Genomic DNA, 12,964 nt, shown 5'->3' on the forward strand with positions numbered 1-12,964 from the left:
TTCCCAATTCACTGCAGTGATGTAGTACCAATGTATGTGCATAGGAAAAGGCAATAAGTAACTGAGTGTTACAAAACATTAACTGAATGAAGTCAAGCACATTTATTTGGATAGCTGAGTGCTGCCTTGGAGTGTAAATACAGATTTTTGACTAGATATTGCAAAGCCGTACATCTGCTTTATTTCATGTTAAAGCCTCTCAAAATATTAGTCACTGCTCTGTACAGATCCATACGGGTCACTAAGTAACTCACCTCCTGTGGCATTCATCACATGCCTTAGACACCTGAGACACACTGAGATAAAACCTTGATTATCTGTTAAGAAATCAGGCCGGTGTCTTTTTAGATAAATGTAGATTGTCTTAAGATAGTTAATGCATTGCCTTCTCTTTGCCAACAAGCCAACAACACCTTTTTATGTTCTGGATTTACAGTAGTATTTTGTAACTGTTCCCTAACAAAGACCTTAAGACAGTTTTAAAGAGCTCTAATATTTGTTTTGGTCCACCCTCTCTATTGACACATACCGATGGGGCTACAGGAATGTCACAATAGCTGGAACAGGCAGCACCTCTGTCTTATCACTCTTTTTCCACCTGTTCTTACAGTGTGTACAACAACATTATCAGGTCACAATGTACACAAGCCTCATTGTGAACGTTTCGAGAATATGGATTGCATAAGTTGACACTCTTAATGGTTCGTCTTTTTTGGCTAATCTTTGCTAAGTGTGATGCAGTTAGAGGATTAGCTCTGATTTGCAAAGGAAATTATCTTGTTACCCTTTTACTGCATGTAAAATTCATGAGAATCATCAGCTTTGATTGTCTGAACAAAACACACTATCAAATGGCTTTGTAGTAAGAGTTACTTCAGTAATGTTGTTAGATTAACATGTGAGGAGCTAAACTGTGATTTCTGTTGCTGTATATATATATATATATATATATATATATATATATGTGTGGCCTTCAAATCTGTCAAAACATTACCTCACGACTTTAAAATTCTGCCAAATTTCTGATTTTGACCAATCAATTTACTCATTGTCATACATCACTTTATTAACTCATTCAATTATTTTTTTCAAGCATTTGTACAGTATGTGTTAGTTTACCATTGGTCTCAGTGCTTTTTATGACCTAGAAACACTAAACCTTGACCTTGCCTATCACTATTTACTTTAACTGTATTAGTTGCTGTGACTTTTAGAATATTTTTATGCCACAAACCCAGTCCAACCCCTTTCATGTCAAACTGTTCTCTAGTCGCCTTTTTCCACCCACTGGTGAGGTTACCTGGTTAGGTGGTGGGGCTATAAAACAGTCCGCTCTGTTCTGATAACTACACATGAGGGCCCACACCTCTGTGCTGGCAGTTAAAGCGTGACATAAGCACTAGTTCCACAGAGTGGCTCCACAACAGTTACTGCCCATCAGTCATTCTTCAACTCATCAAAGAGAGAGAGTATTAGCAACGGGAGAGTTGCTGAGAGGCTGCCATTAAGGGATCAGCCATGCTTGGAGGCATCCACACAGATTTGTTGGTCACAGTGACTCTACTCTTTCTAACTCAGACAGGGACTGAGTGCAGGTGGGTCTCAAGATAATTTAACTTTTCACTGTCAAATTTTAGCTGTAATGTTATTTGAAATGTTGTTATACTGGTTATATTCATTTGATTAAGTGGAAACTGAATGGGATTTAGATTTGTGTTAAAGCTTTGTTTTTGAGTCAATCAGATATTTTATTTTACATAACATTTTAAAAGTAATCTGCAATTATTGTTTTCCTATTTCAGGGCTGAAAATGACTTTTCATTGGTTACATTACCAGAGTGGAGGACAAATTCAGGTATGAAGTTTTACAATTACTAAGACAGATACTCCATAATTGCTAAAATTGCTTGAATACAAATTAGTCACAACAATAAGGATATAAAATAATCAAACATAAATAGACAGAGAGACACACATACGGTACATATTACTATATCTAACCCCTTTCTTTTCTTTCATAGAATATGTTACACAGTGTTTCTACAACAGACACAACAATCTGACTTGTGATTGGACAAGGAACCAACTAAGAATAGGTACAGAAGATGACATTTACTGCACAATACTGCAGCGACGGATTTGATGAATTAAATGTTAGAATGAAATTGAAAGCAAAATATGTTTTTTAAAGTTATCAAGCCAGGTTACAGTTCAGTTCAGTTATGAGTTCACTTTGACATTTAGAGATAACTTGACTAAGGTAACCTTTAATTGTGTGCCACCCTTTTGGAGGGGATTTGGAACATCAGTCCACAGTTCTATTTTAATCTACAGGCAGGTTGTGACTGTGTCTGTGCCTCGCTGCATATCACTAATTGATCTGAAGCAGGCTAATAACCTTTTATAGCCTGGTGTTCTCCCAGGGGAAATCAAAGTAGAGGGCCTACACTTAAGGTTCAAATTTAGCACAAAACACTCTAAACGGCTATTTTGCATTTAATGATAATTGCGCCACAACAGATGTACTTCTTCTTTCATTACAATGACAAAGACGAGGGAATGGTTTGCTATTTCTAAAGTGATTAAAAATCATGATACAACATAAAAGCTCATTCCTAGCATGCAATGGTAAAAACATATTTTACCATTTATATTGTGTGATTTAAAAAGACTGGAATAAGAAGGTCATTGAATTTACACTTTAAAAACAAGCGTTAGATTAGAATTACTAAAAAAAATGAGTTAGGTCACTTTCTATTATGTGGATGAAATTTTCTTATTGGCCTTTCCACCTCCAGAGGATGTTGCAGTGAACATCTTAGAGAGTGGTCCACTGGGGCTGGAGGGCGAGGCCTGTCTAGAGTTTTGGTATCAAACCCCGGTTGCAGCTAATGGGTCAGAACTTCGCGCTCTGCTAAAAAGCAGCGTTGGTCTGGTAGAAATCTGGACCTCACCTGCCCTTCCCAGGGATTCTTGGAGACAAGTGTTTGTCCCTTTGCACATCATCGAACCAGGGACTCAGGTAAAATGACATATAACCACATGTAATTGAACTGTATTGAGGAATTCAAATATAGCATTGTATATATGTAAATAGATAATCTGCTTTTACATCAGGTTGTATTTGAAGCAGTTCAAGCAGTGTCCATGGAAGAACAGGTCACATTTAAACGGATAGGTGTAAGGAGAGGCTCATGTGGTAAATATTATTTTATTCTTCTTTTATTATATTAAGAACAGCCGACTTTCGGTCCCATCAATGAATGAATAATGAAAAATCATACTATATTGAGGTATACATGGTAATAACAATGTCTATGCAATACATAAACCATTACTGTCATAACACTACTTTCAGTGAAACTATAAAATATCATAAATCACAAAACCCTTCTAAAGCTTAAAGATTTAAAAGATTCTTTAATTTATCATGTTTCATAAGTTCACCTTTTTAGTAAGGCGGTAAGGACGTTTACATTCTTTTGATTAACAATAATTAAGAAAACATTAATCTAAATATCACTTAGATTAATTAAGAATAGTATATACAGTATTACTGAACATAGTTAATTCATTAATGTTACTATTCAGTTGTATCTAGACAGATGGTGTTGTGATAATAAAGTAATTGTTTATTCGGTCACATCCCCCACAGGACAACAGTGTGAATCTAACACAGAGTTCTGGACAGATGAGTCCACCCACTGCCTCTGCTCTGTTGGCCAGCTCTCCTGCTCTCCCTCTCAGTGCCCTGAGGGCCAAACCTGTGGTCCCCAAAGAGGAAGCTCCAGAGGGATTTCTGTCTCTGGGACGTGCACTATACACAGTCACACAGACTGCAGCACTTTTGATAGAGTGCTGTTCCGCTTCATGGCCCCCTGCACCTACATACTGGCTAAGACCTGCTCACCCTCTGAGGCTCTGCCCATGTTCAGTGTGGAAGTGGTCAATGAGCAGAATGGGAACTCATCTGTGCCAACCGTTCAACAGGTCATTGTGAACATGGGGAACTCTAGAGTGTCCCTGCTGAAAAGGCAGACACACAGGGTTGTGGTGAGTTACTTTAAAGTGAGATAGAAATTTAGGGAGGCACACATACAGTGATCCATTGCTAATGTCTATAGCATCTGACAATGTATTAACAAATCTTCCCAAAAGCTAAAATTTCATGCTGTCATACTACCCTGTTCCAGGGAGACTACCAGCTTTGAATGACTGTTATAAATGATAATTCTGTGCCAAATAAGCCTTATCATTAACATTTAACGTAACAGTTTTTGTCACTACACCCATGCAACTATAAACTAATGGCACTCTTAACAGTTTATTTTTACTTTACTCAGCTAAGCTGTTTATCAGTGTGGCATCACACATTTGAGGATAATATGAGTATTAACATTTTTTTTTAAAGGAAGACAGTAACTTGCAGAACAAGCCATCTACAGCATGTTTGTATGCTGGAAGCATACAGCAGTTTTGTTTTGTTTGGGGTTTTTTTAAAACATACTGTATTCCCATTCCCTATTTTACATTGCTCTCTAAACTTCCAAATAACTTCAGTTTTATGGCACCTTGCCATTATGCTGTAATGAGTGGTGAGCTAAGCAATGTACTGGATCAAGCAGTTCCCATGTCTCCTGCCCATTCTACTGATAAACTGAGTTTATCGTTAAGTGCAGAGTTTAGTGGCATAATGTCCTGGAATTCCTACAGTCTTATCAATTCTTGAAGATATATCTGTCTACAGAGTGCCGTTTTTTATGCAAACTGTCAGATGCAGTGAGTTTATATTGCTGATGACAGTCAGTAATGAAGTCTAAAACTAATACTCTTCTTCAGGTTAATGGTGTCTGGAGGAAGCTTCCACTGAGCCTCAGCAATGGCACTGTGTACATCATAAGCAACCCTGCTGCTGTTAAATTGGGTACCAGCTTCGGTCTTTCTGTCTCATATGACAACGCTGGTGATGTCCATGTCAACTTGCCATCCACTTACTCTGATAATGTCTGTGGCTTGTGTGGAAACTTCAACCAGCTCAGAGAAGATGACTTCAGAAAGCCAGATGGTACAAATGCCCAAGATGCTACAGCTTTGGCTGAGAGTTGGCAGACCAGGCAAACCACCTCCTCCTGTGAAACCATTCTAGTTCCTCATCAGTGTGACCCACTGGAAGAGGCTGAGTATGCCAGTGAGCTGTACTGTGGAGGCCTCCTCTCTAGTACTGGGCCCTTTGCGGACTGCCTATCAGTTCTGGGGGCAGAGAGCTACTTCAGGGGCTGTATGGTCGGCATGTGCTCTAGTCATGGTGACCCAGCGGTGCTATGTGAGACATTACAGGTCTACACTGATATCTGCCAGGAGGCTGGAGTTGCCATACCCATTTGGAGGAACTCTACATTCTGCCGTATGCTGCTTTATTGCTTCCTGCTTTCTGCTTTTCGACCTCCTGTTATTAGAAATAGGGGAAACAGTGCAAATAATGACTAATGTAATAATACAAGAACAATTAAGGTCATGCCTGCTGCTCTTTCTTTGCCCCCTCTCAGCCCTTCGGTGTGGGGAGAACAGCCACTACAACTCATGTGTTGATGGCTGTCCCGAAGTGTGCTCCAGCCTGGATATAGCTGGCTCCTGTGGAAACTGTGAGGAAAGATGTGAGTGTGACTTCGGCTTCAAACTCAGTGGGGGAAAGTGTGTCCCAGCAGAAAACTGTGGATGCTGGTACAATGGAAAACACCATGAGGTAAGTGAGGTAGATCAACAGGGAACAGTTTCATATTCACCTATTCACATCCACAGTGCTAGAATTTATTCAACACAACTCCCTTTTGCCTGCAGAAAGGAGAAACATTGTTGGAAGGAGAGTGTGTGCAGCAGTGCCAGTGCATGGGTAATAATGACATGCAGTGCACCACAATGCAATGCGCAGACAATGAGGTTTGTAAGGTCAAGAATGGGGTCAAAGGCTGCTTCGCTTTCAATCCCGCCACCTGCAGTGTGTACGGTGATCCTCACTATATCACCTTTGACGGGATGGCTTACGATTTTCAAGGGGGCTGCAGTTACACGCTGACTACCACATGCGGAGAAGAAAGCTCAGTCCAGTTCAATGTGATCGGACAAAACGTGCAGCCTCCACTTCAGAACTACACCCGGTCCAAGCTGGAAGCTGTGGCTCTTCAGGTTGAGGATCTATACCTCACCCTGAATCAAAGCGGAGAGGTCTATGTAAGCATGAAAACTCATTGTAATTCTCTACATACCAAACCATCCCAAATGCAACTCTTTTATAGCTTGTGAATGTAACAAAGGCTGTTGTGAAAATGTATATTGGACAGCTACCAGCTTGCAAATGTGTCTTGTGACCTGCAAGTGGCCTATTTACTGGATCTGGAGTGTAATGTTCTGTATCTGCTGTAATTCATTAATGACAGTGGTTAATGACTTTCGTATCAGCACACCCATGTTTATAGGGGTCAGTTATTACTCTGTGTCACGTCATTGGAGGAAGTCATTTGTTTGTCATCTGGGGCTTACAAGAATACACAAACTAATAGCTGACTCACTTGACTTTGCCCTGAACAGCTAGTTGGTAGCTAATTAGTTGCACTAACTATCCCAGTAGAAAAAACATTAGTGCTCTGGTTTATGTAAGACATTCAAAATAAACTAATTTCTCACAAGAATAAACTCATTATTAATGATGGATTGTCCTCTCTTTAGGTGAATAATGTCCATGTCCGACTCCCCTATTCCACCAATGGTGCATACGGATCAGTATGGGTCTACACAAAGAATAATTATATTATCTTGGAGACGACGTTTGGCCTCAGAATGATGATAGATGGGCATTACAGACTCTTCCTGCAGGTGGATGAGCACTACAAGTTCGAACTGTGTGGATTGTGTGGCACCTACTCTGAACAACAGGATGATGACTTCATAACACCAGGAGGCCAAAATGCTACTGGGCCATTTCAGTTTGGTGAAAGCTGGAGGGTGCCAGGCAATAATGAGTAAGTTATTTTACTATACAGGGTATCTGCACAAATTTTAGTACATATTAAATGAAAGATATAACATTTTAATACCTCCAAAAAGAAAACAACATATACCAAAATATACCATTTCCACAGCGTGTGAAAAGACTAAAGTTTTTTAGCCACACTAGCAGTGTGGTGTTAACTATATTCCCATCAGCCCCAGCTGTACTTTGTGTTTAGTGCTAACTAGCAAATGATAGCATGCTAACGCGCTAAACTAAGATGGTGAACATGGAAATCATTACACCTGCTAAACTAGCATGTTAGCATTGTCATTGTGAGCATGTTAGCACACTGATAATATCCTTTATCTCAAACCCCCACTGTGCTTATTAATAACCAGATAAAATCACAATTACCAGTTTGATTACCACCTAATTACTAGCTGAATACATGTACACAAAGCAGGTTAGATCTTTATTTAACTGTCTTCACTTTCTCCTCCAGGTGTATTGCCCATCCAAATTATCCAAGACTCTGTGATTATGATGAGGAGAATGAGGCCTACAATGAGTGCTACACGCTACTAGGGGAGGCCTTCAAGCCCTGCCATGAACCCATTCACCCAAGCATCTACCTCAGTAGTTGTGTGTATGATTACTGTGCCACAAGTGGTGACCAACATACCCTATGCGAATCTCTGAAGTCCTATGCAGCAGCATGCCAGGTTGCAGGAGTGGAGCTGCCCCACTGGGAGACAAACACAGCCTGTGGTGAGTGGTTGAGTCAGACATGATGATCATTGATGATGATAGCCTGGTTACTCTGTGAGAGGATGTGTACATGTAATGATATTGGTTGTGCCTGAGTGAATCTTCTTTGGTTTCTTTCTTTGTTTTGTCATTGATATAAGCAAAATTGGAGAAATTAGGTGGTTAAGATGTGGAGTTAGTGGGCTAACACAAAATATCTCCTATGGCGCCAAAAAGGTAAAGGTGGTGAACTCATTCCTTTTTTTGTTTGTTTGTTTGTTTGGCTTTTTGTTTTGTTTTTGTTCCCATTGCAGCTGACCCCCCAACCACTGCATCTCTTCCAACAACTCCAACTCCTACCTCTCCAACATCAGATCAGACTTGTAAGAGCATTCAGGGTTGTGAAGGTTTATTTTGTTACTGGTTTGGATGATCAGTGGCATAATCCAATTTATAATTAATAATATGAAAACCAAATAGAACATTTGACTATGCTTGCCTCCAAAAGCTATAGATTTACTGATGTTTAATATAGACATGTATTTGATTCCATTCGAATAACCATGGTGTAATTCTCTACAGATTGGATGAAATAATATTTTTTGCAGATAACTGATTTTAAAACAATTATATTTTTCATATTGTAATGTTCCTACAGATAATTAGTTCGTAATACTTATCATTTCCATTGTGTTTATATGCTTTTTCATAGTCTGTCCCATGAATTGCGACTTTGAAAAAAATCTATGTGGGTGGGAGCAGCTCATACAGGACAGTTTTGATTGGACAAGAAATTCAGGACCCACCCCATCAGACCTAACTGGCCCAAACCAAGACCACACCACTGGAGGTAAAACCCAATGTCAGGCCACACAATCTTTTATGCTGCTGCATTGGTTTTTCATTATTCATGTTTTTTGTGCTATTTTCAACGTTTCCCTAGCTGGTTTCTACATGTATATTGAGGGAAATAATGTAACCCATGGAGATTCAGCCCGTCTGTTGAGCTCAGTGTGCCATTATAATGGCCCACTCTGCCTGCACTTCTGGTACCATATGTATGGTTCAGCTGCAGCCACGGCCCTCAATATCTTCCTGCTCAAAGACAATAAAGCTACCAAGCTCTGGTCCATGATGAACAACCAAGGACCAGAATGGCATCCAGGAAATCTTGACATCAAAGTGTCTGGTCCATTCCAAGTAAGTCTGACACTACATACAGAAAATATATGGGCTGAAGATGCTGAATGTTGTTCTTGCAAAGACTAATGATCTTATTCTATACAGTGACATATTGTATTTTCCTATTGCCTCTTTTAGATCATAGTGGAAGGGATTCGAGGTTCTAATGCTCAGTCAGATGTGGCCATAGATGACATTTCCATCCACTTTGGCTCATGCTCAGGTGACATTCACTTCTAACAAAAAGGATAACAAAACATTAGAAATCTGATTAAAGATATATCATAACTTTAATTGTTACATTTCAAATGTGCAAATAAATTAAGATCTAAAATTATGACCATACCAGATATCTGAGGGTTTAAACAAAGTCAATAATCACTGCCTTTAGGTAGCTTCCCTGGCCTGGTTAGTGGAACTGAGTTTCCTTCTACAACGGCGGAGGTCCTCCCCTCACACTCAGGTAAGTGCGCAGGAAGCTTCACTTTATGGGCCACTTGTTTCTGCATCAGAATGCTGAAGTGTGGTTACAAATTAACATTTGTGTCTAGTCCAATAAATACTGAATGTGCAATTTTAATGGTAATTGAAGTAACAGATCATCTAAATTTCAAGGAAGTTGCATAAGGGCCTCAATGCTTAGTTCATGTTAATGTTTTGCAAATGTTTTCCTTTTAGTCTGCAATATTGACTGTAGCTTCGACAGCAACCTTTGTAGCTGGCATCAGATGATCACGGATGCTTTTGACTGGACATGGCAAAGTGGTTCCACCCCCACCCTGATGACTGGGCCCTCTGCTGACCACACTGGTGGTAATATACTCTTTCTCTATGTAATATGATAAATGGTGACAGATAATATACAGAGGTAAGGATACAATTTGTCTCTTCATGGAAAGTTATCTGGCAATTTTGATCATTTCATTCCTCTTTTCTAGATGGCCACTATCTTTACATTGAGGCCAGCAGCGTGACACATGGAGACACAGCTCGTCTCATTGGCTCTGAGTGTTCTGACTCTGGTCCTCAGTGTCTGCAGTTCTGGTACCACATGTACGGTTCAGCAGATACAATGGGTCTCAATATCTACTTGCTCCAAAACAAAGTAGCCAACGCTGTTTGGTGGAAGAGAAATGACCAAGGAAATATGTGGCACCTGGCTCAGGTGGACTTCACAACAACTGGAACTTTCCAGGTCAGACATCTTCCAGCAGGCACTGGATGATTTAAAGATTGTCAGCCAATTATGTTGTAATAGTAGAATATTAACAATAATAGACATCTTATAAATAATAACAAATAAAACATTTTCCTAACTCAGATCATCATTGAGGGGCGTAGAGGCTCCAACGAAGAGTCCGATGTGGCCATAGATGATGTAAAGCTTTACCGTGGCGCTTGCTCTGGTAAGAAACATGCAGACAGAATAAGTAACACTTAACCTTAAAAATGTGTTGCTTATTTTAAGGCTGTGTAGCTTGATCATGTTTTGAATATTTGCAATTATTAACACTGTTAATAATAACAATTCCTGCACTATTGCAGATCTGAATGTTGTGGTGACAGGTCCACCTAAACCTGATGGAAACACCACAGCTCCTCCTAGTGTCCCTGTGCCAACTGCTGCAGCTCCAGAGCCTACTCTGGTCAATGTTACAGCTCAGCCCCCTGTAGCAAATGTCACCATACCTCCCGTAGTGGAAGCAACAACCGACTTAATTAATGACAATGTTATTGAAGCTCTAGATAATAGACCGCCACCACACCCAGGTACAGTCCTGATTCCACAGCAGTACTTGTACACCTCTGGTGTTGGGACTTCCATAATTTATTTTTTTTAACATCCCGTTTTTGTGATTTCCAGAATTACTGCATCAGTGATCTAAAGACATGTCTGACTTTTGTTTCCAGGATGCCAACTCCACTGTAATTTTGAACAAGATCTATGTCAGTGGAGTCAATTTATTGCTGATGTTTTTGATTGGACAAGGCATAGTGGCTCCACTCCTACTATGATGACTGGGCCTTCTTCAGATCACACCACGGGAGGTAATTAGCCTTCTGACACGAGCCAAGAAAAGTTGGCGTAGAACTGTCAGGGAAAAATTAAGCAGCACATTCTTGACGTCAAACTGGCAGTTACACAGTTGCACCTATAACTGGTGAAAACCCCATTGTTGAAGAAGTTCTTCCTTGTCAAAGCAGAATGGTAGACTGTTGCTGTCTTGCCAAGAGATATTTTTCCTTTAGCCTCCTGAGGATGTGCTAGTAGAGCTACTGTTTATGAATTAAGTAATTTTTATCTTTTCAATCTTCAAAAGACATTGCATTGTCAACATTTAGCAAACAATTTCAGCTGCATTTGGACATGCCTTGAATGTAGGATTAAATGAGAAATCATAACATTACCCAAGAAAACTTGCTGTGTTGAACTTACTTAACTCTTATCCTTAATCAGATGGCCACTATCTTTACATCGAAGCCAACAGCGTGTCATATGGAGACATGGCTCGTCTCATCAGCACTGAGTGTTCTGACTCTGGTCCTCAGTGTCTGCAGTTCTGGTACCATATGTATGGTTCAGCAGATACAATGGGCCTCCATGTCTACTTGTTCCAGGACAGACTAGCTGACGCTGTTTGGTGGAAGAGGAATAACCAAGGAAATATCTGGCACCTGGCTCAGGTGGACTTGACAACAACTGGAGCTTTCCAGGTGAGTTACAAACCTAAGATTTTTCTTCTCCTAACCTCTAATGTTAGAAACCTGGAGAGCAAAAATACTAATAGTGTACTACCTGCAACAATAAATTATTGTAATACGACCTAATGAATCTGTATGCTATTTGGTATACTGTACTTTAATACTAACCTGTGCACTTACTTTTAGATCATTTTTGAAGGGCGAAGAGGTTCCAATGATCAGTCTGATGTGGCCATAGATGATTTATCTCTTCATCATGGGCACTGTGCAGGTAATTCTGTCCTCCTACTGACATTCCGTTTAGTTCTATCATATCTGAAAATTGACGTGACTGATTGATTGTCAAATGTTACAGATCTGGCCAAACCAACAACCCCTGCTCCCACAAACTTTGATCCAGTTGCAACCGAAGGTCCAGAGCTTCCTCCAGCGACTGCTACACAACCACAAACATCAACGTCATCACAACCACAGCCACCATCAACAACTACCTTTACAACAATGACCACTGCAACAGAAGCCGCAACTGACTGTGATACACAAACCCCTACAAAACCAGCAACAACTATAACTCTAAAAACTTTAAATCCTGATGTCACAACAACAAGACCCCAGCTACCAATAACATCAAGGCCAATAACAACAGCCACAACTGGACCCCAAACTACAGCTAGACCCCACCCACAAACAACAGAGCACCCAGGAGTTGAAACTTCAGAGCAAACTGTAATTACAGAAACACTCCAAACAACAGCCAGACCAGAGCAACCAGCTACATCTACGAATGAACCCCAAACAACAGCTAGACCCCAACCTCCAACAACAGCTAGACCACAACCTCCGACCACATCTCAACCAGAGTTACAAACAACAAATAGACCACGACCTCCAACCACAACGCAACCACAGCCACAAACAACAGCTAGACCACAACCTCCAACCACAGTTAAACCTCAACCCACAACAGCTACACCACAGTCCACACCAACATTGAGACCACAACCCACAACAACAGCTGGACCCCAACCTACAACAACAGCGACTCCACAACTGTCAACAACAGCTAGACCACAATCTACAACAACCATTAAATCACATCCAACAACAGGTAGACCTCATCCTACAACAACAGCTAGACCACAACCACCAACCACACCTGTACCAAGTAAGTTAGGAGTTTGCATTTCCCTATATAAAAATTTTTAAACATGGTCTGGGTTTCCCATAATGTATATTTTACACCATGTTCTGCACCAGTGGCAAAACTCACCTGTGAGATAAGATACGCTAAGAAAAATGAACAATGGCTAATTCATGTTTGTTCGTCATTTTAAGCTTATGACT

General features: G+C 40.3%; 1 protein-coding gene across 7 annotated transcripts in view; it reads left to right on the forward strand.

Moving 5' to 3' along the window:
* Window positions 1–1,336: 1,336 nt before the first annotated feature.
* LOC122887063 (zonadhesin-like) overlaps window positions 1,337–12,964 on the forward strand; it is a 29,985-nt gene continuing 18,357 nt past the window's right edge. For 4 of the 7 annotated variants that reach the window (XR_006380466.1, XR_006380465.1, XR_006380467.1 and 1 more), the window contains exons 1-24: window positions 1,337–1,595; window positions 1,803–1,855; window positions 2,022–2,096; window positions 2,799–3,022; window positions 3,118–3,199; window positions 3,656–4,053; window positions 4,840–5,404; window positions 5,547–5,743; window positions 5,839–6,228; window positions 6,724–7,016; window positions 7,491–7,756; window positions 8,050–8,118; window positions 8,448–8,585; window positions 8,679–8,935; window positions 9,056–9,140; window positions 9,309–9,380; window positions 9,596–9,730; window positions 9,856–10,112; window positions 10,239–10,323; window positions 10,463–10,687; window positions 10,829–10,966; window positions 11,376–11,632; window positions 11,807–11,891; window positions 11,976–12,785. Coding sequence is in view for 1 of the 7 variants with exons in the window: in XM_044219903.1 (XP_044075838.1) it covers window positions 1,519–1,595; window positions 1,803–1,855; window positions 2,022–2,096; window positions 2,799–3,022; window positions 3,118–3,199; window positions 3,656–4,053; window positions 4,840–5,404; window positions 5,547–5,743; window positions 5,839–6,228; window positions 6,724–7,016; window positions 7,491–7,756; window positions 8,050–8,118; window positions 8,448–8,585; window positions 8,679–8,935; window positions 9,056–9,140; window positions 9,309–9,380; window positions 9,596–9,730; window positions 9,856–10,112; window positions 10,239–10,323; window positions 10,463–10,687; window positions 10,829–10,966; window positions 11,376–11,632; window positions 11,807–11,891; window positions 11,976–12,785 (5,233 nt within the window). In the remaining 6 variants the exon portion in view is untranslated. The remainder of the gene's footprint in view (window positions 1,596–1,802; window positions 1,856–2,021; window positions 2,097–2,798; window positions 3,023–3,117; window positions 3,200–3,655; window positions 4,054–4,839; window positions 5,405–5,546; window positions 5,744–5,838; window positions 6,229–6,723; window positions 7,017–7,490; window positions 7,757–8,049; window positions 8,119–8,447; window positions 8,586–8,678; window positions 8,936–9,055; window positions 9,141–9,308; window positions 9,381–9,595; window positions 9,731–9,855; window positions 10,113–10,238; window positions 10,324–10,462; window positions 10,688–10,828; window positions 10,967–11,375; window positions 11,633–11,806; window positions 11,892–11,975; window positions 12,786–12,964) is intronic. The other 3 variants (XR_006380470.1, XR_006380468.1, XR_006380469.1) reach the window with 3 other exon arrangements.

This window comes from Siniperca chuatsi, linkage group LG13, assembly GCF_020085105.1.
Source record: "Siniperca chuatsi isolate FFG_IHB_CAS linkage group LG13, ASM2008510v1, whole genome shotgun sequence".
In the NCBI taxonomy this organism is placed as follows: Eukaryota; Metazoa; Chordata; class Actinopteri; order Centrarchiformes; family Sinipercidae; genus Siniperca; species Siniperca chuatsi.